This window comes from Brienomyrus brachyistius, chromosome 2, assembly GCF_023856365.1.
Source record: "Brienomyrus brachyistius isolate T26 chromosome 2, BBRACH_0.4, whole genome shotgun sequence".
Classification (NCBI taxonomy): Eukaryota; Metazoa; Chordata; class Actinopteri; order Osteoglossiformes; family Mormyridae; genus Brienomyrus; species Brienomyrus brachyistius.
This window is the reverse complement of record NC_064534.1, coordinates 28,048,742-28,073,620: the sequence shown is the minus strand read 5'-3', so window position 1 is coordinate 28,073,620 and position 24,879 is coordinate 28,048,742. Positions and strand designations below refer to the sequence as shown.

Genomic DNA, 24,879 nt, shown 5'->3' with positions numbered 1-24,879 from the left:
TTAAGGATTTATAAAGATCTTTTGTATATGTCAAATAAAACTAACTCCAGGGTCATTTTTGGATTTTTATCATATCTGAACGGTTACCTTTAAACATATAGAATACCTTTATTCAAACTATGCCAAGTTGCTTTAACCGGATTTTAACACGAAGTTGTAATTATGGGAATAACGTTAACCGGCAAAAATGTATTGCTTTTGTATTTCGTTAATTATGTGTGGCTGTAGATTTGGTGTTTATTGCAATATGCTGTATAGGCTGATTGAAATTTCTGACACCACATAATTCAATCAATGAGTACGGTGACACTGTTTAACAACACAGCAGCCTGCGTGACTTTCTCCTTGCCTTGACGGCACCTCCGTCACTTTCAGCCCGATCTTGAATCGGGTGGTTTCGGGTACATACCCTCTCGAGGGATTAAAACAAGGGCCATAAATCTCAGACGACACAGCAGTCTGTCTTGACCGATCCCCACAGTGGTGGCGCCGGCGTCCGAGGAGGGGGGACCAGACTGCCGCAGGTCGCTTTGCTCCTGCATTGGGCGGTGGGAGGACAGACGACAATTAGCCAGCTGATAAATGACGAGGGCGGTGGGAGATCGCCAGGTGGTGGGGAAATGGAAAATCAAAGGAGACACGTGCTAAGGCGCTTTCCCCTTTTTTGTCGGTGGCTTTCTTTTACCTTGCCTGCTTGTCCGTCGTAAATCTCGGCTGGTAGTAATAGTGGTTTTCCTGCGATAAAATACTCAATTTGAACACTGTTCAGGAAAAGACACACTAAATGTGCATATAAAAAACTGAGGTTTACTGGCACACATGAGAGAATGAGCAAAGTTCAGCACTCTAAGTGTGGACAGCGCCCTTGCATGACAGCCAGGCGCGTACGAAGACGTAGACGTACTGCATAAAAGGTCCTTACAATAACCTTGAAAAGAACAGTTATTTAAAAAGCAGTTATAAAACATACTCCGATTGCTCCCAGATCACCAGAACTACTTGAGAAAATGCGTTCAATCCCAGAGGAATACCATTAGCCAAGTATCATATGACATGTCAAAAGTGTCAATAGTGACCCCCAAGATTATATGTTTTAAGATTACATAGCAGCACCGTGCATTGCATAGCCCGCTATGACATGTGTGTAAAGCCCAGTTTCACAGAGATGTGCAGAGTGTGTGTGCGCGCGCTGCCGCCGTGGGGGTGTGGCCCCGCTCGCGCCGCGAACTCACTCTCTCGCTGCATGTATGAGCGGAGCTAGGGCTCCGCGCCGCCACACCGACGGAGGCACCGGGACAGCGGCGCGATGGCTTCGTCTCACGGAAAGCACGACCTCCGCTTCGCCGACTGGATGGCAAGTTTACCGGGGAATCTGCACAATATTCCTCTCACCAACCTGGCCATACCCGGTGAGTGTCTTTTTCATTCTTGCGCTGACAGGAGCGCCTCAGCTACAGTAGTTCATGCTGAAACCTGTTTCACGTCCATTAGTAATGAAACCACACTCAAATGACATTATCAGCTTTTTAAGTATCTGTTTGCATAGTGTTTCTGCTCGTGTTTCTTAGAACTACGGTGCTATTATGCATACTTGTCCGTTACTAGCCCACTATTATTCTTCATTTTCAAGATCCCTATATAAAGTAACCTGGCAATCAAATACAAAGCGGAAAAACATTGTGTTTACTGATAATTTCATATATTTACATCTCACCTAATGCACGTACCACGTGGTCTCGTTTCTCAGTTTTTGAAATGTGAATAATTTAAATCCGTCCATAGATTTCATGTAAGTCACAGTTCTGCCCGTATGAAGCTGCCAGGTATTTAATTGTTGAATGATAATTGGTTCGACACCGCCTTGGATCAGCCGGTGTGTTTGGCCACAGTTGTATCCTGCCGTTGGAGGAGCGTAGTCGTATCCTCTCTAAACCTGGGTCAGCACATGCCATGACTTTAAGGGCCTGGCGAGGAGCAGCCCTTGATTACCGCGGGTGATTAGTGGCAGCATGTCCCACTCCCCACGGAGTGATTAATAAACTGCTTGCAAATTGTGCACCAGCCTGCCATCTATGAACTTGTTGATTCTGATGGAGCAAAAAGCAACCAGCCATTGCGAGCTCTTTATTCGGACACACGTGGTTTTTAAGATTTTAAAACTTAATCTCATCGGTGCCACGAGGTAGCTCTGAATGGGACAATGCATTGGCAGTATCTATTAAACTATGTATTCGTTGAATAAAACCAGAAGCTATTCTCTCTGTGCTGCAGAGGAAAAAAGTGCGCATTTGGGCTTGCAGCATTCATGTGAGCAGATTAACCATACGAGGAAGTGATTAAGCATCCTTATCTTGCACTGGGCTGAGACCAGTAGGGCATTTTCAGCATACTGGGCCCGTTTATGTCGTTAATGCGTTTTCGAAATTTCATTAAGATGCTTTCAGCGGAGGCATGTTTCCTGAAGTTGTACGAACAAAAATATGTATAATATTTTATAATATTTTACCAAAGCATATTGGAAATATTGTGTAAATAAATTAATTTAAATGAATATGTATAATATAATATAATATAATATATAATAACGTAGAATGAGATAGCCTTTAATGACTCTTGAAGTCACCGTTACCCCCACCGTTACCCCCGCCCCTAACAAAACCTTGTAATTTACAATGGATGCCTTCCCCCTCGAGCTCACACCGCCCACACAAACGCTAGCCTTAATATTACACGCATTTTATGATGGATTGCAAATAGATCATCTTGCGCACCGTCTAAGAAATTGGGAAATCACTGTGTATGCACGTCAGGAAACTGTCACATTTTCTAAAATACAGTGTGAAGCAAACGCCCCCCTGTCGGAATGGCCTTTGATAAATAACTAGGATAGGCTGCCAGAACCTCCACAAGAGAAATTCTACTTCTAACAGATTTTGGGTTTTTTCCCCTTTCTTTTCTTTTTTATCTCTCATACAAGGGCGTAACTTTGGGTAAAAGCATTTGCGGGGTTGAGGTCTCCACCCATTTAAGGGGGTCCAGGGCGTTGTATTGGCTGGTTTTGGTTTTGATTATAATTTACGCCCATGCGCTTAGAAAACGATGCCCTGCAGATCGGAACTATACTAACTACCTCATGTTTTTTTCCAGAAGGCTAAGTCTTTTTCTAATTATATATTTGCAATTTATGAAGTTAAATGAAATGATTGTAGAAAAAACGAAAAATATGAACAATCTGCTTATCACAGTTCTTGTTATTTAATTCCTACAATGCTTGCTTCCTCAAGTCATCACAGGAGGCCAGTCGTTTGTATACACATAATATGTGGTGCATATGTAAATGTTACATTGTAACATTTTAACATTCTGTACAGCTTCGTGGTTGTACTGTTGTAGTATGTCCTTGTTAATGCCATTTCATACTCCATCAAATTGTAGGAGCGTGGTGTGCAGTGTCTATAATGGTGCAAGCAGATTTCCTAAGAACAGGTCAGACATGGGAGGGTGATAAAACTGAAAGCATTTCACAGTTTTCTGACTTTAGCATGATAAATAAGTAAACACTGAATACAGATTAATCTTATATTGACTTCATTGTGTTTCCAGTATCCCAGCACTTCAGTTTATTATCGTTATTGCATTGGTTCATAATGCAACCTCCTGGAATCATTATGGAACTTGGAATGACCTGTAATCAGTGTCCTGGCAAAAAGAAATGTTCACTTGAAATCTGTAAACTGATGATGAAAATTGTGTTCTCCTGAGAATAGGAGGACTGCAAGGATTTTTGATAAAACCCCAGGCTGACAGATATGCAGTGATATGTATGAAAAACTGACAATTAATTGCAATAGATTAGGGGAATATTTGGGAGTAATGAGATTGGATGAGTTGTACTTTACTAAGTGTAATACTATTTTTATCCATGTTGATGTGCTATGAGTTCTCTAATAACTGACATTGTAAAGCAAGCTTTTAAACTATGAAATAAAATTTTTAAGTATTTTTTGTAGGGCGCACTTATAAAAACAAGGGTATATTAAGATTTTCATTATTCTTTCAAAGCAGGAAGATTGTGTTAGTTAAATGAGACTTTTACGTTTAATGAGGATACTTCTGCTTGTCATCATGGTGAAGGGGCTCTGGGTGCTAATTCATAGGTAGTTGTTGAGCCTTGTTGCCTAGATATAAATTAACTTGTGCAGAATTTTTTGAGCCATTTTGTTCAAGGTCGCAACAGGAATTAGTTGCAAGGTACTCAAACCATAGCGGCCAAGCTCATTGATTCTCCGCACAATAATGCATGCATTTAATCTGTACTGTATACTTTACATTTATTATCACTAGAGGAATGCAGAATAAGAAGTGCTTATGACGCTTGTAGATGTATTGCATGTTTTCAGGTAAGGTTACCACACACACTGATAAGTTCTTAGTCAGTTTTCTTCATGAGCATATTTGCTGTATAACAAAAAGCAAATAACATTTAACTGTTTGTAAAACTAGCTATGGGGTGGCATGTTGGCACAGTGGTTAGCACTGTTGCCTCACACCCCTGGGACCAGGATTCGAGTCTCTGCCATGGCTCCATGTGTGTGGAGTTTGCATGTTCTCGCCCTGTGTCATTGTGGGGTTTCCTCTAGGTACTCCAGTTTCCCCCCACAGTCCAAAAACCCACTGAGGTTAATTGGAGTCACCAAATTGCCCATAAGTGTGAGTGTGCCTTGTGATTTGTTGGTGCCCCATCCTGGGTTTTTCCATGCCTTGTGCCCATAGGCTCTGGACCCTCCACGACCCTAAACAAGACAAGTGGTTTTAGAAAATGGATGGATTGTTAGACATTGAATACATAAGTAATAAACAAAATATCTAGCTATATATTTTTGTTCCAGCACAACACAATGATCCCTGTAATCCTGCCCAGTGTAACTGGTGTGTGATTTAGCAGTTTAGGACACTATGATTGAAAGGTTAGTGGTTCAAATCCCAGGGTTGTTGTACAGATTTCTAACTAGAGCAAGGCCCTTAACCCCAAATTGCTCCAGGCCCTGCTTTGTATAAAAGTTAATTTAAGTGGTTAGAAGACAGATGGATCAAACAGTGGTGTCATTTCTTTCTTAAAAAGACAATGACCCACAGCACAAGGCTAAAGTTACACTTGAGAGGCTTAAGAAAAGTATTTTAAGTCCTAAAATTAATCCTATTGAGAACCAATGAAATGTGAGAGCCTGAGCAAATCGCCCATGAGAAAATGAGATATTTGGTAGCCAGATATTTTGGTCTCCAAAAAATACAAGAATAAGGACATACCTGCTTTTATCAAAAACTGAATTCAGGAACTGGAATATTTATGAATACAATACTGTGGTAATATTATATATATATAAAATTAAATTTTTTTTTCATATGTCAGCAGTCTTTACCGTGTTATTCTTGAATTTCACTGTAAAAACGGACATAATGACAGAGTATAAAAGCAGGCATCATTTTGAAAAAAAAAAAGATTAAAAAAAACATCCATACAGGACTAATGAACTAACCAAGACCGATCAAGACCAAGAATTAACCAGAGAGTTAATGTCACAACAAGGTCATCCAAAGAACTTCAGATATAAAATTCTCAGTTTATTGGACAGGATGGGGTCCAGGTATAGTATCATTGGTCAGTTTCCCCAACCTCATCACCATGGGCTGGGCATCACATCAACAACATTTCATTTCCCTTCCAAGTAAAATATTTCTCTCTCTCTCTCTCACTCACTCTCTCTCTCTCTCTCTCTCTCTCTATATATATATATATATATATATATATATATATATATATATATAAAATTTATTTTTTTACTGTGGTTTTTAAAAATATTATGCTTATTCAAATAATCCGTTAGTGTAATATTTAAAGATTTAATGGCATGTTATGTTAGCTTAGGGCTAAAGCACCAAAAATGATGGAAATGCACAATGAATAAGCCAAAAATCTAAGAGTTTCTGATGTACAGCTCTGGCCCTGCTGCACTTCCCAACATGAAACATATGCTGTAATTTCCTCAAGAAATCAGCAGCTAATTGCTGCAGCTGGTGAGAGGGGTGTTCGGGGGTGGCTTAGGAGTGTTATTAGCCCAAGTGCTGCCAAGGCACAGTGGGCAGGACACCACTGGCACGACCTGCCCACCTTCCCTCTGCCCGCGAGTCACACAGGTCCGAGGAGGCTGGCGGCGACTACAGGAGCCCCCTACCGATTCGTACCTTCAGTCACAAAACTCCGCACTGATCTCATGCGGTCATCTCCCTGTCCTGAATGCCCCCCCCCTTCCCCTGATTCCTGCCTGATGACTGTGTTATGTGCTGCAGGTGACAGTGAAAAACAAATGAGACAAGGTTTTGCGACACCCCCCCCTCCCCCCCCACTCTCGGGTTATCTAATTGTTTGCCGTCTGCCGAACAGCTGTGTCCACGCAGATGCTCAGATGAGGACCGCGGGGGTGAAGGTGCATTAGTGCTTTGGGGGTGTGGATCTGTGTGAGAGCTAAAAGGCTACGGGTCAATGGTGTCATCAAGGAACTTCATGAAAGCCCCTAACAGGTGGTTCATGCGTCTGTTTCTGCCTTTGGCCCAAATCACAGCCTCCAGTGCTCATTCAGTAATATGTCAGCAGTCTTTACCGTGTTATTCTTGAATTTCACTGTAAAAACGGACATAATGACAGATAGAGTATAAAAGCAGGCATCATTTTGAAAAAAAAAAGATAAAAAAAAACATCCATACAGAACTAATGAACTAACCAAGACCGATCAAGACCAAGAATTAACCAGAGAGTTAATGTCACAACAAGGTCATCCAAAGAACTTCAGATATAAAATTCTCAGTTTATTGGACAGGATGGGGCCCAGGTATAGTATCACTGGTCAGTTTCCCCAACCTCATCACCATGGGCTGGGCATCACATCAACAACATTTCATTTCCCTTCCAAGTAAAATAACTCTAGCTTTGCTGGACTTGTGGCAGTCAGCCACAGTGACATGTGTCCTGGCCAAGCCTTAATATTGCATAATTTCAAAATTTCATAAACTACAGATTTAGCCTCTGTTAATATTTGCTCAGCAAGATTAATGGCTTGATGAGTCATACTGAAGAGATGAATGAAATAATCTTTTCTATTAGAAATAAAAGATTAGGAATTAAAATTGTGTTATTAAAATAATTAGAACAGTAAATGACGTCTTGCTTTATCTCAAGGGGTGTTACAAAAAAAAATCAATGTTCTTACAGAAGATTTGAACTTGGAGAAACGACTGATTAAACAGTGTAGTTAATGCTGTAATATATAATTTTGTCTCTGTCACAGACAGCAGATTACTGACTGATTTTCTATGTAACTAGGTCACTGTCGTGGACTGTGATCGTATTGTTAAATTACATGATTGCAGCATGGGGAATTAAGTGCTGCTGGCTTATTCAAAGGACAAACGGGCACCGAAAAGTTGTCAGGATGTTTTAAAAGGTTAATAGCTCTGCATTTGCCAAGCAAGAAAAATCAACTGTAAAAACTCTAAGGCCATTAAATCCACCTGATTTATACAGCTGCCCATTGATAGCTTCATCTGAATGCCAGAGGTATTTAGTGAGTTAGAAATGAAATCAGCACACTTTCTTTGAATTTGGTGGATTTTTTTTTCTCTTAATTCATTAATCAATCGATCAATAAATCGATCAATTAGTTAATTAATTTTCATGGGCCCAACCACCAGCCCCCACTTCGGAGGACAACTTTATCTTTAATTTATTAAAGAATGGATACAATACATTAAGAGGATTTGATAACATTTTTCATTCTGAAATTTATTTTGAAATTCTGCCACATGTTGGGATTTTTTTATGGATAATTATTGCTATCCCCAGTTATTATTTCTCTTTTATTTAGGTGATTAAAGGTACAGCCTCCTGCATTTACTGCATTTCCTGCGCATTATTCAAACGCTGCAAGCAGATTTTCTTGGGGTGAAGAAAAATCACCATGTATGCACTGGGACAATCCATTCCTCAGATGATTTGAGGCCCAAAGGGGATAATTTGTTGTATCCTAACAAATTCAGAATTAATACTTAAATGTTAGGTGAACACCTTTAACAGACTGATATCTCTCGAACTCTCACTGGAATCCACATTTAGTGGCAGTGGAGGAGTCTTGAGCGGGTCTATGCTCTTTGTGAGACAGGAATCTGGGGCTCAGAAGGGAATCTCAGGTTTGGAAAAATGCAGCAAAAATTAAATATTACTCTGAATGTCTCATATGTTTTTCAGTTTACTTCCCTGGTCCCTGGGTTGTCAGGTGGCTGCCAGTTCAAATGCCTGTTGCTATGGAAATTGATGGGAGGAATTGATGTTGCTTTCAAGATGTTAAATGCAGATTGACCGAGAACAACTGTCAATATTACAATGCCGTAGGAACTGAGAGTTTCTGGTAATTGATATCATCTACAGACACGACATAAACGGGAAGTAAGGTCATCGTACTTCATAATATACTGTAAAGGCCAATTCTCTGTGTTGCATAATTGAATTTCCGTAGGTTGCTACGTTGCTGTCCCTAAATCTGAATCCTCCAGTCTGAATTTCCTACCTACTAAGTCATACTGTCTTAGAAAAATATAAGAAGATAAGAAGTTGTAAGACGGACTGAGAGAAGATTGAATATTAAAATATATATGGCACCTGTTGGTTGGTATTATTAAACCTATTAAGACCAACTGATTGTCTCCATTTTAAACACTATGAAGGTTCCACGGTTTAATGATTAATTGTTAGTCATAGGAGTTTTTGGTCATTTGTGGAAAGGAAGCTGTAGTTTGATATGCGGGAGGAAACGTCATGAGCTCACAGTAATGCATCGCAAAGACTATTGAGAATCATGCTGCAACTAGGAGATGGAGCATTAATGACCTGGAAAAGAACAACGTGCTTGGTTTCGTGTTGCTTTTCGTGGCTGTTGACTGTGGAGTTTTAATGTTTTCAGCTTTTAGCCTGGAGGCGCCTCATAGGATCATTTATTAACATTTTGACCTGCAGAACCCAACCTGTGCAGCCAGTGAATAAGTAACTCACGGCTGCCTGCCATGGATAGCAGCCCCCCCCCGCCCCCTTTGCCAGGTCCTACTGCCCGCCACAGATAAGTGAATTCACACAGGATTCTTCTTCAGTCATTGTTTCGGTGCAAATTCATTGCAACACGGATGCGCGTAATTACAAATTCGCCTGGCAACTTCATTTAAAATGCAGACATTTCTTAACGTAAAACGGTTTTTAATTTAAACGTCTCAGCCTGTTAAACTAAATGTCAGCAGAAAAGACTCCTCATGTATATTTCTTTGATGCTCTGCAGTCTGTGATAATTACAAGATGTGCGTCATATTTAATGGGTGGGGCAAAGAAGTTAAAGTAGGCTATGAAACTAAGACAAATAAGTGTAAACTAAATAAAACTAAATGTAAAAGATATTAACAGATGGGGCGGCATGGTGGTGCAGTGGTTAGCACTGTTGCCATACACCTCTGGGACCCGGGTTCGAGTCTCCGCCTGGGTCACATGTGTGTGGAGTTTGCATGTTCTCCCCATGTCGTTGTGGGGTTTCCTCTGGGTACTCCGGTTTCCCCCCACAGTCCAAAAACATGCTGAGGCTAATTGGACTTGCTAAATTGCCCATAGGTGTGTGTGTGTGTGTGTGTGTGAGTGAATGGTGTGTGAATGTGCCCTGCGATGGGTTGGCCCCCCCATCCAGGGTTGTTCCTTGCCTCGTGCCCATTGCTTCTGGGATAGGCTCCAGACCCACCACGACCCAGTAGGATAAGCGGTTTGGAAAATGGATGGATGGATATTAACAGCCCCTCAACCCTGACAAGTTGGAAGATGAATAGATGGATGGGTGGATGGATATTAACAGTGAGAAACAAATATTTCATGTCTTATTCCTGAATTTAATTCTCAAGGGAATGGTCTGTTGCCTTGATAGTAACTGTTAGCTATGCCAAATTCCATTCATTCTTCCTTTTTAATATACACCACGTTCACAAAGGTTGGGAACACTGTTGGTTACCATTTTTTATTGATATAATTTTTGTGAAAATATACAACCATGTTAAAATCTCAAGTACATTTACGGACAGGAGTAATACAGGCTTCTCCTCAGAGGGAATTAATGTGTAAATTGTGATAGATGCAGTACAAAATAAAATAAAGCAGACTGCTACATTTACAAAAGAGTATTTTAATTCGCACACAAGCTTCAGAAATGATGCTGCAGAGCAGTATTGAATCCCAGTTTTCCCTGCTCCGGCATAAATTTAATTATCTGTTTCTTCCACATCAATTCGGTAATTACTTGATCAGTTAAAGAGATAAAGGAAGGATAACTTGACGATTTCATAATTGCCTAAAGTATCTATTGTAATTTAAAAATAGGAAAATTTGTGTAATTTGTTATTTACTGCAGACCTTCTCCACCAGAGTAATTGCAGTTATCTTATCTGACACATTGTGATTATTTTATAAACATCTGTTTCCATAGAATATCTGAAGACATCCGGCACTAATGACCTCTGAATTAACAGTAGATACTAGGAGCAGAAAGTAAATCTCTAAATGTATATTCCGTTCCCAATTATCTGATTATATCCAATGCTGTTATTTTAAGCTTTCTCTTTGTACCACTTTTGGCCCTTTCTGTGTTACACTGACAAGAATAGGCATATGGATGGATGATGGATGGATGGAATGTTAACACAAACTGATATATGGTTATCACAGAGCACCTACGGAAGCATCATTAGACGGTGTATCAGAAAATTACATAATTGTCCAGCTGGGTAAATATGCTACACAGTAATGAACATTGTTCCCATTGTATGTCGCATATTTTTTTACATAACTGACATATTTTACTGGATACTGTAAACCTGTAATAGGGTGTCATGCATTCTACATGCTGATAGAGCTGTGAGTTACAATTGGGCTGAGTGATCAAAATCATGTCTCGATATTTGTAGCTGAACAACGATATATGATATATATCTCAATATTTTTGTCATAAAGTAATAACAAACACACAATTCCAAGTCAGAGCGAAATGTCTCTAATGTCACACGGGCAATTTTATTAACAGACAACTGTACATGTAAATGACAAAATGGCTCAAAAATAAGCTACTGGCATATATTATTTTACCAACCAGCTCCTCTTTGCTAGCTTGCCTCCTGTCTATCTGTGTCCATGTTGTTTCTGCATGGAGGACTCGTGAGTGAGGGGGACAGGCGAGTTCTGTTGGGGGGGGGCAGGGTGAAGTTGTGCGAGAGAGACAGAGAGAGGAGAAGTAGGCGCCTGGTGGCTCTGCGAGTATAATTTTAAAGCATCATATGAAAATATATCGATGCATCTTAAGAACTCAATACATCGCTCAGCCTTAAGTTACACTTAACAAAGAAGACAATTTAAAATATACAATTGGCATTGTATACAGCAGTGTGCTGTGTGATGCAGTACAGTGAGTCCCCATGACACAAACCAGATCTGTTCTGAGGGCGGGTTCGCAAGTCCAAAAGTGTGCAAGTCCAACAAATTTAGCTTAGGCGTCCAGCCGATGACGCTCCAACCCCCAACCCTCAACTCCTACCGAAGACATGTACTGTAAATCTATACAAAAGTTCCTGAAATGGATGTTATGCATTTAAATTATTTTATATCAGACACACATTAGACTGGCTCTTTAGAATAAGACAGTTCTGACCTTTCAGTACTGCTATCCTGACCAGCTGTGCGTTCTGTTGTTTTAAAATGGCTCCAGCTTATTTGAATATTGTCTCCCACATTAGTCGGTTCGGTGCATAAAAAGTTGATCTATTTCTGCTTTTTTCCCCAGAATGCTTTGGACCACAGAATGGTCTAAGGCAAGTAATTTGAGGAAAAGCATACAGCCCGTGAGCACTTTGAAGGATATAGGATCACATTTCTTTGTCTGGAAGCACAGATAGTTTAACTACAAAGACTCCAGTGACCACTGGGTCATAGATATTTGAATTAACTACAAAGACTCCGTTTGAAGGCCATTTGAAATGGGAACATTCGTAATAGCATATGATTTGTCCATATACACAAATTATCAAACATCCTGTCATCCAGTTTCAATAACTGCTGATCCAGTTCAGATCGTCGGGAATCTTTTATTCCATAAAGAAATACCTTTTCTCGGTGTGAATTTGGGCAAATCATTCAGTTTCCAAACCAACTGAATAACATTCTGCAGCTTCCTCTCATTGAGCTTCCTCTCATTGTAAGGTCTGGGCGAGTGCCGAGGAAGAGCATCCTGGGATGGGTCACTGCTCGGGCTTGACACTGTAATGCATTTTGGAGGATCACATGGTCTCAGCCAGTGCTAAGAAGCTTCAGGCCAAACCCACATGGGCTCTTACCCTGCATTGTAATTTCAGATGAAATGTACAGCACTTATAAAGGTCTTGTGTAGCTATAGAAAGTGACGTTTCAAATTATCTTCATGTTGGTGTAACACCGTAATATTTTCTCTGGCCAAGAGTGTCTGCTTAGCCATTTCAAATCCTCTCCTAAAGGTGTCCCAGTATTTCCAGCAACCATCCAATACACCCACTTGTTTTTGTACTTGACCAGTGCCCCACCTTGTTTGGCTAACGAATACCTCCTTGTGGTAGCTAACTAACTGATTGATTGTGCTGGTGGTGAAATTGAACCAAAACATACAATGGCTGTGGTGCCCCTGAAGAGAGGTTTGGGAACCAAAATGGTGTTCATCTAGCCATCCAACAAGGTTTCAGTAACTTTTTGGAGAACAAAAGAAATTCTTGTTTATTTTTTATTGCGGGGGGACATGGTGGTGCAGTGGTTAGCACTGTTGCCTCGCACCTCTGGGACCCGGGTTCGAGTCTCCGCCTGGGTCACATGTGTGTGGAGTTTGCATGTTCTCCCCATGTCGTCGTGGGGTTTCCTCCGGGTACTCCGGTTTTTCCCCACAGTCCAAAGACATGCTGAGGCTAATTGGACTTGCTAAATTGCCCGTAGGAGTACATGTGAGAGTGAATGGTGTGTGAATATGCCCTGCAATGGGCCGCCTCCACCCATTGCCTCATGCCCATTGCTTCCGGGATAGGCTCTGGACCCCCTGCGACCCAGTAGGATAAGCAGTTTGGAAGATGGATGGATGACCTACTCACTTGTAAAAAATTGTTTTTTGGGGGAGAACAGTTCTGTGGGTTGGGACTTAGATGGTTGCTGGTTCAAATCCCGTGGTAGACTGAGTGATCCCACCATTGGGCCACTGAGCAAGGCCCTTAACCCCAATTGCTCCAGGGACTGGCTGACCCTACTGTATCCTCTACGCCAGTTTCATGAGGCGGCCTCCTGTGATGCTTTACCAGCCATTCTGAAGGAGGTCCCACATATAGGCTGAGCCCTCATTGTTCGCTTTTCCTTCACTCTCTGGTCAAATCATTTCTGCTATATTTAGGTCAGGTGGCCTGACATGGGGGCGGCATGGTGGTGCAGTGGTTAGCACTGTTGCCTCACACCTCTGCGACCCGTGTTCGAGTCTCCGCCTGGGTCACATGTGTGTGGAGTTTGCATGTTCTCCGCATGTCGTCGTGGGGTTTCCTCCGGGTACTCCGGTTTCCCCCCACAGTCCAAAAACATGCTGAGGCTAATTGGAGTTGCTAAATTGCCCATAGGTGTGCATGCGTGAGTGAATGGTGTGTTAGTGTACTCTGCGATGGGCTGGCCCCCAATCCAGTGCTGTTCCCTGCCTCGTGCCCATTGCTTCCGGGATAGGCTCCGAACCCCCCGTGACGCAGTAGGATAAGCAGTTTGGAAAATGGATGGATGGCCTGGTCATGTGATTTGACACTATCACACTCCTTTGTAGGTGGCTTGGCGTGTCCAAACTTTTGACGGGTACTGTAACTTTAAAAAACAGAGACTGGATGGCATGCTGTCTCTGCTGTATTCCCACAGTGAAGGACATTCGGTTTAGCTAACCGTCTGCATGTACCTTATGATAGATAGATGATGTAGGAAGACACAAGACCCCCTAGATCTGTACTGGATGAAAAATTGGAAAATGGCTGGACAAATCTTTGGTTTTAACATAAAAACTGTAGTTACTTAACTTACATCTCAATAAATCACCCAATAACTCTGCTGCCAAAGTAAAGATTTGGTTCTGTAGGGATTCCTATTTTCCTGGACCATCTCAGCTAACAGGGCAGGGAGAAAAACAGCAAATGAAGCATCTGGACAATCTTAGATATATTGTATATTTGCAGATCATAAAAGAAATCTCAGGTTTCTATTTGCAGCTGATACGTTGTCAGCAACAGAAGACCTATGTAAGGACTCTCATCTGCCAAATCTGAAAGCTTTGATACTTGAAACCCAGAAACCTCAGTGCTGATAACGTGTAATGTTTCTTGTGCAAAAATATAGTGAAACATAAAATCTAATATAAATGAACTGCAGGCAAAGGACGCTTCAGGATACATTAAACAAGAGGTGGCCCCTGGACTCCATTGAGAGGGATTTTATTCTACTGTTAATAATTAAGGATCTGTACATATTGATTAATTAGTTGTTCTGTGTGTGGTGTTGGTATTCCTTGCATTTCGATCGGTTAATGTCTTCTGTCTTTGGCTGTCAGCTGATGTGATTTATTTTCTTCAGGCTCCCATGACTCTTTCAGCTTCTACATTGACGAAGCCTCCCCAGTTGGCCCAGAGCAACCAGAAACCGTGCAGAACTTTGTCTCTGTGTTTGGGACAGTGGCCAAGAAGCTGATGCGGAAGTGGCTGGCCACCCAGACCATGAATTTTACCAGCCAGCTAGAAGCTGGCATCCGATTCTTTGACCTACGCATCTCCACCAAACCACGTGACCCTGACAATGAACTTTACTTTGCTCATGGGCTATTCAGCGCCAAGGTGAAGGAAGGGCTGGAGCAGATCAACACCTTCCTGGCGTCTCATGCCCGCGAGGTGGTCTTCCTTGACTTTAACCACTTTTATGGTGTGCAGAACCTCCATCACGAGAAACTGGTACGGATGCTCCGCGAGGTCTTTGGGGACAAGCTTTGTCCCGCCATCTTTGCTCAGGAGGTGACGCTTCGCTACTTGTGGGAGAAGGAGCTGCAGGTGTTGGTCTTCTACCATAACCCTGTAGCACTGGAGGTTCCCTTTCTGTGGCCTGGCCAGATGATGCCTGCCCCCTGGGCCAACACCACCGACCCAGAAAAGCTAATTCAGTTCCTGCAAACTTCTGTCGCTGACCGGAGACGCAAAGGCACCTTCTTTGTCTCCCAGGTTGTCCTCACCCCCAAGGCCAGCACGGTCATGAAGGGTGTGGCCAGCGGCCTGCGGGAGACCATCACTGAGAGGTGAGATGGTTTCTGAGATCAAACCCCATGCTCCCCCTCTAACAGGAAATACAGAAAACCTAGCAAACGGCTAAGGATTAAATGCTATATACTGCCTAGATAAAGAGCAGTGTTTAAGTGGTAATGAAACTCAGCAAGGTTTCACTACTATAAGGGGTCGGAAACTGCACATTAGTGCCTGTGTGTTATTTCATTTATTTCTTGTTATAAAGGAAATGGGACGTCGTTTGGGGGTTGATCTGACATTCTGAATCAGAGCCGCTGGAACCGTTTTAGATTTTCAAGTTCTAAGTTTTAATTCCAGGGAATTTTTGTTGACTGGTGTATTCGTTTATCTTATTTTAGATCCTTTTAAAGTGTTGAGTAAGTGCACATGCCAGTCTTTCTGCTTGCAGGCTCTTCTAGTTTCAGTTTACGAGGGAATATTTTTTGTTTTAAAAGAATAGCATAAATTTTGTGTTTTTCCGTGCTTTGTTAATTGACAGTTGAATATCATTTATATGGAGATGTTGTTCGGACATTATCAAATAAATAAATATACTGTGTAATGTGGCAATAAGTCAATGATAATGACATGAAATGTGAGCAGAAATGTGACCGTTTGTTTATTTCAGCAGTTCAGCACATGGCACGAAATAAGCCTCTCAATGCTCACTTTGCTAATCTAGATACAGAGGACTCAGTGATTGGTTGAGTGCTTCCAAGAGACCTGCCTCTAGTGGTTGCAGTTTGGAGCAATCAAGCAACGAGCCGTAGATGAACCACAGGTGGATGTCAGCGCAAGAAAATACTATATATTCTATAACCTCCCACTAGCGCCTTACATAGTTGGACCCATGCATTTCGCAGCTATGCTTATGGGAACCGTATCCCAAGGGTAGCTACATCGCAATCAGATCATCTTGTTTGTAGCCTGCTCCGTTGCAGAAATTTCTTGAAGTTTGCAAAAAACTTTTCGTCAATGTAATACTCACAGAGTTGCCAACTGTGGTCTGGAGCGGGCTAGAGTGCGATTTTCAATTCCAGAGTGCACAAACAGTTTGATTACCTTGTAAATAGCGTGTAGAGTTTGCAAATCACTCCGACGTATTAGATGTAGCTAATTTTAGGTTTATAATGGAATAATACAGATCTGCCGTAAGATTCGTGCATGAGCGTGAAAGTCTGAAAGCGTGAGTCACGCCAGATGTATGAGAGTTGGCAACCCTGTACTAAGAGCTGGCAGTAGTTGCCAACTAGATTTAGCGACTTTTCAGACCCCCTTGACGACTTTCTTTTCAAAAAAGCGCCTAGCGACAAATCTGGCGACTTTTGGACAAACCTTAGCAACTTGTCGCCAGTACTGTCCTGTAAGCGCGAGGTCTTGCTTTCCCGGCACAGTTACTCATCTCCCTGTGTCTGCTCTGATCAGTGAGCGCTCGCTCCGGCTGAAAGGAGCAGCATATTCCCGTCACCGCACGGCAGCTGACATAGATGTGAATGAGCTGCGCATGTGCAAACGGTGTTGCCACGGACCAATCACTTACCTGCTTCTCCTTTGCTTGAAATAAAACATTTAATTTGACCGTTTCTTCTTATTTTTTGTTATTTATTTATTTTTTCTTCTTATTTCATTGCAGAGGATGTAATTGCTGGTTAATAAGTTCCGTTGTCTCTGACAGAAAATATGTAACGTAATTTTTATATTGGACACGTGAGGAAGGATTAGGGAAAACACGCAGATTGCAAATACGACGTAATTATGTCATGAATATGCAAATATACGCGTGACGTCATCTAGTGACATTTGGCGTCTTTTCGAGCAGACTTTAGCTACTTTCCATTGAAAATAGTTGGCAACACTGAGAGCTGCTGCCATTGCAGTTTCTAGCGACAACCTTCCAGTTTGCTATCTGAGCAGATAACAGCGAACCATTCGCGAACCCTATGCATAAATGATTTTCATGTACTTAAGTATAGTGTTAAGTATAGTACTTTTAAACAGTAGCTTTTCAAGCTATACCTACTTATAATTAAGCTAAGCTACAAGAAAGCTATTGTTTTAATATAGTAGTTAGCTACACTATAAGCTACAGAGAAAAAGTAGCTAACTACATCACAGCTATTTCATCCGGTAGTGGTTTTTTGTTGTAGGATGCTCTTAAAGCAAATTAGTTTTTCAAATTAGTTTTATCCCCAGTGTCTGGAAAGTTTTTTTCAACCCTCTAACATGCATCCCCAGAATATTCAAAGAAAAAACATTGTTTGCCACGCTACATCGCTCTTGCAAAAACAATTACTGGAAAAACTAGTGTTTTAAAAGTAACTGCGCTACTAATAAGATACTGAAAAAGTAGTTAGTAGCGTTGCTAATTGTAGTTAGCTACTCACCATCACTGCTCGCATATGGTAATTGATAAATTACGCACAGTAAGAGATGACCAACATTAAATGCGGTAATGATAAAGTACATTGTACATGTTTATTCAGTACTATACAGCTGTACTATCTTTCTCGAACGAAAGGGATTCTGACGTTTTAGACTATTTCAAAAGAGATGACAGAGCCAAGAACATCATGCTTTTTATAGTCCTCAAAGGGTGAAGGAACAAAGAAAACATGGAGTTTCTACATTTTTACAGTTTTTATTTTGTACCGCGGTAAACCTCAGATAACTAAATCCCTGGTTACTGAAACCGCAGGTACTGAGGAACTGCTGTACATCCAGTGTGGCCATGTTACATTAAACAGGAGCAAATGAGTGAAGATGATCTACCAATCAAAAATCAGTATTCACTAGAGCCCTTATTTCAGGCTTATTTCATGTCCCATACTGCATTGAAACAAATAAATATAATTTATTTATGTAACCAATAAGAAATAACTCAGCAATTAAATAATTTGAAGAAATAAACTATCTTCTTAACCGATTTATTTATGCTCCAATTTCCTGTCATCATCATTTATTAATTTCCGCGTTACACAACATTTATTTATACATACAGTTTCTTATTTAATTAAGTCTGAAGAATCCCTTCATTTATGGCAGTTCTGCAATTCATATTTTAAATCACTTTATTTTTAAACCTACGTCTGAGGGGAAAGGTGAGTGGAAGATGTGGGGAGCTACAGGAGAAGTTGTTTCTGCTGCCGAGCACCGTTCACTGACACGACCTGGCAGTTTCCTCTATATCCAGTTAGCTGTGGAACTGCGTCTGAGTGATGTCTGCAGTATTACCGAGTGAGTCTTTGTGCTGCCCATGAGTCATCATGCTCGCCCTACAGGGGGCGAATGCCCACTCAGAAGGCGGTGCCCTCCAAGATAACAACATGGCAGGGACTAACTCTCAACAGAAACTGTCTACAGTTCCCAAACCACAGTGGTACTTATAACATGGTGTAGGCCTGATATCTTAAACCAAGTGCTCTACATCAAACTTCCATAAGAACTTATTCTGTATGGGGTCGCCGTGGGCCTGCAGCATATCCCAGACGTGCAGACACGCACTCACACACCGTGGGCAGGTTATAAACACCGATTTATTTTTGACTGTGGGAGGAAACTAGACCCAGTAGAAACTTTAGCAGCATGGGGGAAATACAAAACCTGCAGACATGCACAGGGAAGGCAGGGCTTAACCCTCAGGTTTGGATATGTGAAGCAACACAGCCACAGAATCAGACCCTGCGCTACACAGCCACACAATCAGACCCTGCGCTACACAGTCATTAACTTTGCTTAAATGCTGTGTGTGTGTGGTCTGGATTTGAAATACCAAACAATACATATTTAGCATATTGAACTGTTACATTTTTCACAGACATATAGAACAATTGTAGCCTTTTCAAAATTATAATCTCAGTCTCTTTTCTCTGTTTCTTTCATGCAATGTATTAACCTGCTTTTAAAAAACACTATGATCAGAAAAGCTAGTAAAAGTCTTTGGGAAGCAACAATATGAGGTGATTGAAGTAAAGTAACTGTTACATAGTCTCTTGCAAAATGACTGTTGGATATTTAGCTCTTCCGTTACTTGATCCCATTGAAGTGTCGATGAAACAAAAGTGCCGAAATTCACTCGCAGCAGAAGTACTAATGACTGTCTCCGGTAGGGCTCTGCCGAGCATGATGCAATGGGTCCACTCTCAGAGACCTGGTGAAGGCGGTGTAAACATCATTACGGCGGACTTCGTGGAGCTGGGAGAGTTCATCAGCACGGTCATTGCCCTCAACTACCTGCTGGATGAGGAGGACGATAGTGCCACCTGATCGGGGTTTGGTCCCACTGGTGCGTTCACAAGGGGAGCTGGAGATTTAGGGCTACCCATATATGACTGGGTGGACTCATGTCTAATGCGACTATTAATTTACCTTTTTTGAGCTGTAACAGAGTTGAATAGCGTTGTTTCGTAATCTTTGGGGGAGAGGGCAAAAGAAGTTACTGTGCTTGTGCTTCTTCTCAGCGACATCCGGTAATCCTTTGGTCGTACTTTTGCATCGTCTTCTTTTCAGTGTTACTGCTCGCTGAAGCAAGATAAATCAAGTGTACAATATGCTAGTCCGGCAGGTATTTCAGTGAAGGTTACCGTCTCCCTGCAATTCAAACATCGTGAATAATATCGTTATGGCGCAAAAATGCTGAAGTTGTTAAAGTGTTATGAAATGGTCATGAAAAATGCATTTGTATCATAATGATTGAGGCTACGATATTGATGTTGTTGCGTGAGAACTATCACATGTAAAATGAATGAAAAAAGCTGTGTAATTAGCATTTTTAGAGGTAACCCAGAGGAACATCTCATAGCTAATACTGCTGCTGTAATCGTTATCCTGCATGAGGGTAATGATTTTTAAATAAAATCTGATACTTCTTTAACATATGACAATGATTCTCATGTCCCCTACCTTTATATTCACTGAACTCATCAATAGAAGATGCTACATTGTATTGATGACAATCTCAAACCACCAATTAGGCCAGGTTTCCTCTATGTAGCCCCTTTGGTATAGCCTCAAAATATACAGAGGGAATTAATATCAGCGACAAATGTTAGCGGGTGAATTAAATTTACTGCAGCCAGTACCATAGCGGCTGGAGTGTCTTTAAGAATGCCTTAAGTGTTTGCTTTTATGTTTTTGTTGGATATGTTCGATACCAGCTCAAGTGTTTGGGAAACTGCATATTGAAAACTTAGATTATTAAGCAGGGGTGGAGAGCTGAGGTCTCAAGTAATTATCTGTAACATTAGATCTGATGCTTTAATGGCTAATCTCAGAAATCTTTAAAAATCACAGTGGGGATTTTCCTGGAGCACTCAAGTGTCACTTAAAGCAGACACTAGAAAAAAAACTAATTTGAAATATCTAAGTTACATAATCAATCTTCCGAAAAAAAAAACACAAGTATTGATCTTTAAAAAAATTATATAGTCCAGGTATATGTATTAGTATTTTTACATTTTTAGAATTCAGATATCTTTTTTGATTTAAATTTTTTGTACTTTAAGTGTGAAATTCTTTGAAGATGGTTTAATTTTCTGATAACATTTGTATGCTAAATATATTTTGTACTTATTTAATTATTGCAAAAAATTACAAGCAATGCATGTATGAACTTATGAAATTAACCCATCACCATTTGCAAATATCTTCCAAGAAAAATAAAATATTTTATTAATAGGGCATTTTAGGATTAATAGGTCAGAATTAATTGCCAACTGTTGAAAGCTAAGCTTGATTGAATCTTGTAGACTATATAGTATCATGCTCAAGATTGGTCTGGAACAAAACACCACCCATTACAAGATATCTGAACAGTGAGATACTTTCTTGGGATGTAGCTTCCTTTCTCTGGGAGAACGCCAAACTGCTTTAGGCTTCCTAGTATATAGGGTACACTTAACTTTTTCTCATTGCAGTGTGATCGTTGGTTTAAAGTATTAAATGTCACAACTTTGAAATCAATCGAAAAGGAACAGAATCAGTCTTATTATCTTTGAAATGACCGTAAGATGTTTGCTTAAATCTGTGTGATTGTAAGTAGCAGATATTACTTGATAGACGTTCTTTACCATTTGTAACATTTCATAATATGTACCGAGTCTTTGAAGTAAAAATACAATGCAGTACAAACAAAAGTACCTTAAAATACTTAAATTTGTTAAATGAATAGTAAAAAAATTAATGTAATTGTGACATTAGAAATGTAGTTTTGTTGTCACTAGAGTAAATATTCTGTGGCTTCCATGAAATTACACATTGTTTCTTCAGGGTGCTTTGGTTACATTCAAATTAGTTCCCCAAGCTATAATACTGCATTTAGTGTCCATGTTCTTACAACCATCACAATCACGTAGCATCATTCATGTTTTCTGTGAATTATTTTTTGTGCACTTTAATGTTTTGCTTACTTATTTTCAACCTGATTCTAAAATAATTGTGAATGATTTAAACCTGAATAACTAGTCTTCTATTAGCAACATTTTGTCTGAACTAATTACTTCACTGATGGAATCTGACAAAGTTAATTCCTCTAGTGAAATATCTCTGACAAATTAAAAACATCGTTAAATTAATGAATCACCTTTATTGACATAGACAAACTGTCCGATTGAATAAACTGTATTCTGACTGATGATAGTACAAATCAAGGACCTTGAGCATGCTGAGGACAATGGTATTGTTATGTTAGATAGATACTGGAACCAGTTACTATGTGTGAATGTTTTTCCACTTCTGCTTATGTTGAGAAAATGCCTGGAGGGACATAAAAGCCACGACTTAATGATGTCTTGACTATCGCTGACATTTTAAGGCTAGTGTAGCTGATTCTCTTCATTTATATGTGCAGTGTGTAAATGTGTGCAATATTGTGTATCATCTGAGATTTTTTTTTTATTTATTTCTGCTATGATTATATTTCACAGTTCATTATTACATCAATTCATGATAAGAAAATGTAAGATATACTGTAGTTGTGTCTGTAAAATGTTTGTTTTGACAGAAGCTGCCCATAAATCTGAAGGAAGCTTGAATGAAGCTTGCTCTGTGTAACTGTGGCTGCCAGCACTCAGAGAATTTTCTCTGTCGGTTCTGTTTTATGTAAAACTCTTAATGTGCACCAAAATGATGCGATTAAATATGTTTGTGTTTAGTGTCTTTGGAGTGTGGTCTTCCCAGTTGTTTCTTGTGAGTGTGTGTGTATGTGAGTATGTGTACTGTGTAAAGATAAACGATGAAGATGATTTAATATTAAAAACATTTCTTAAACATCATCCTTGTTTTTTTTTTTAATGACGTGAATACCAAAAATATTGTATTCTGTAAAGCAACTGGTACTTTTTACATTTTAAGAACCTATGTAAAAATTTCAAACTTTGTTGCAATATCGTGGCATAGCCACTAACACGCAATGAGTAATTACTAAAGTGTAGAAGGACATGTAGAAAATTATTAGTTAATCTCAGCTGGTTAAGCTGTGGGGGAGTATTGTCAGCTATAGGTTACACTGTAAAAATTATTTCACCCTGGAACTTTGTCATTTACCATTATAGACAGGAATGCATTTTCAGTTAGAAAATGAGCATGTACTGTAAATCTCCTCTCACAAAATGTATTCCAGAGGAGGCAGTGTGCAGTAAGTGCTCCATTACATCTGGAATACATTTATTGCCTCTATGACCGATGTCGTCAATGAAGTGCTTAGCAAATTTTGGGTTTATATTTGTGTAGTAACTCAGTAAAACAGTTGTAAACATGTTGACATGTTGAAAAATTGTAACTGGTGCGCGCATACTGTAGATATATATATATATGTGTGTGTGTGTGTGTGTGTGTGTGTGTGTGTATGTGTGTGCACTCACACAAATTAACAAGTCAAATGTTGAATAAATGCTCTGTGGTTGACAGCTGTTTTTCCACGGGTCTTTATGGGGGTCTTGATCTTGTTCTTGCCACTGTCTCCTATGGCTTACTCACTGGGGGCTTTGGGTGGGGATGCTGTAAAGCGTTTTGAGACGATGTAATGTTGTGATAATGCGCTATACAAAAATAAATTTGTTTGTTGTTTGTTTTACGCTTCAATCAGAGCTGTGACAAAGTCTCCCAATAACTGTAATGGGTCATCACCTGCTCTCATTTCACCTTGCTTATTTACTTGTCACCAAGCCTTCCAGGAGGTGCTGTTCAGAGGCCACCGGTTAGTTTTCTCCAGATGGTTGACCCAACGCTGCAGCCACACTGCCTCATGGGAAACAAAGCACACCTGAAATGGTAAAATTGCAAATAATGACTGCAAAGGATCGCAGATTTCTTTTTCTGTCTAGTCGAGGCTATGATGTATGCCTTCTGTGAGAACCCCTGAGGACTGGGCACATGCATTTTAGTACGATGAAATGTCGATTTTTTTCTATTTGATGCACGCTATGATCTAGCAGTCTGCCTGTTGTGTGCCCTGCTGGAAAATCCGGTCTCATATGCGACACCTATTAGTTTGTGCATTTGCGGGAGCCAGCAGCACAGTCTAGAACATCTTGCTTTGTTCTCCAACTGTTGCCACGGCAGTGCTTGGAAAACAGAGGCCGCTATCCTTTCTCCTAACACACATAAATGGATATTTATCGCGTGGGAAAGAAAAAAAAAAAGGAGTTTTACTTCTGTTCTCTATATTGATTTATATATGAACACAGAACCTTAAGGTGCCCCTTACTGACTTAATAATGGATGAGAGGGACTGAAGGGTATAAAACCTAAAAAAAAATATCACACTCTAGGCAGCTACTTAACTGTTGCTCTTGGCTACATCTGAACGTGATTCTTTTGAATAGGGGCTCAGTGGGCCATTTACTGTTTCACAGGTTTGGTTCACACCATAAAACATTAAGTATAATGAACAAAATACAGTGTATAATTAATTAAATGAATTTTCCTTTTTTTCCTCATTTTTTTCAACCAGGGTAAAAATTCACAGGCTTCCCCTTCAATAAATGGCACCCATTCCCACTTGAGACAGTTGGAAACAGCTCTACACCTCTGTAGTGTTTGCTGTGAGCCACTCTGTTTCATTATTTATGTTGCCAGCCTGAGCTGCAGTAGTATTGCCAGGGAGGTGGTGTTACAATGGCAGAGAAGCCAGTCGTCTAACCCAATGATTGTGAGACGATTCGCATTTTCTGAACCTCCTTGCCACAGACCGCTTTGACTGGCACGCTGTAGGGGTCCCCTGATTAAAAGGATTCTAATAGCACTCTAGTTTACATGCAACATTTCACCTGGAATCCAGTTACAAGCACATATAATAGCCCCACAAAGAACGTAATGTATTTGTACAGTACAGGGGGTCCTCGGGTTATGACACAGTTCCGTTCCTATGAGAGTGACATAACCGAACTTTTGGGTTAAGTTGAAATGCGCCCTTTTTCTGATCACTTTACAGTGTCTAATTTCACTTCCATCGTGACGGCT

At 40.4% G+C, this 24,879-nt stretch overlaps 1 protein-coding gene across 1 annotated transcript; it reads left to right on the top strand.

The window, feature by feature from the left end:
- The first annotated feature begins 1,251 nt into the window (after window positions 1–1,251).
- On the top strand, window positions 1,252–23,502 carry plcxd3 (phosphatidylinositol-specific phospholipase C, X domain containing 3). The gene is made up of 3 exons (XM_049001368.1): window positions 1,252–1,409; window positions 14,729–15,437; window positions 19,530–23,502. The coding sequence occupies exons 1-3, from the start codon at window positions 1,307–1,309 to the stop codon at window positions 19,684–19,686; spliced, it is 969 nt and encodes a 322-aa protein (XP_048857325.1). The 5' UTR covers window positions 1,252–1,306; the 3' UTR covers window positions 19,687–23,502.
- The last annotated feature ends 1,377 nt before the right edge of the window (window positions 23,503–24,879 follow it).

What these genes read in the sequence shown, in the direction of transcription:
- plcxd3 (XM_049001368.1), top strand. Translation starts at nt 1,307, where the DNA reads ATGGCTTCGTCTCACGGAAAGCACGACCTCCGCTTCGCCGACTGGATG. An exon ending in CACCAACCTGGCCATACCCG is followed by an intron (nt 1,410 to 14,728) that starts GTGAGTGTCTTT and finishes TATTTTCTTCAG; the next exon opens with GCTCCCATGACTCTTTCAGC. An exon ending in CGGGAGACCATCACTGAGAG is followed by an intron (nt 15,438 to 19,529) that starts GTGAGATGGTTT and finishes TGTCTCCGGTAG; the next exon opens with GGCTCTGCCGAGCATGATGC.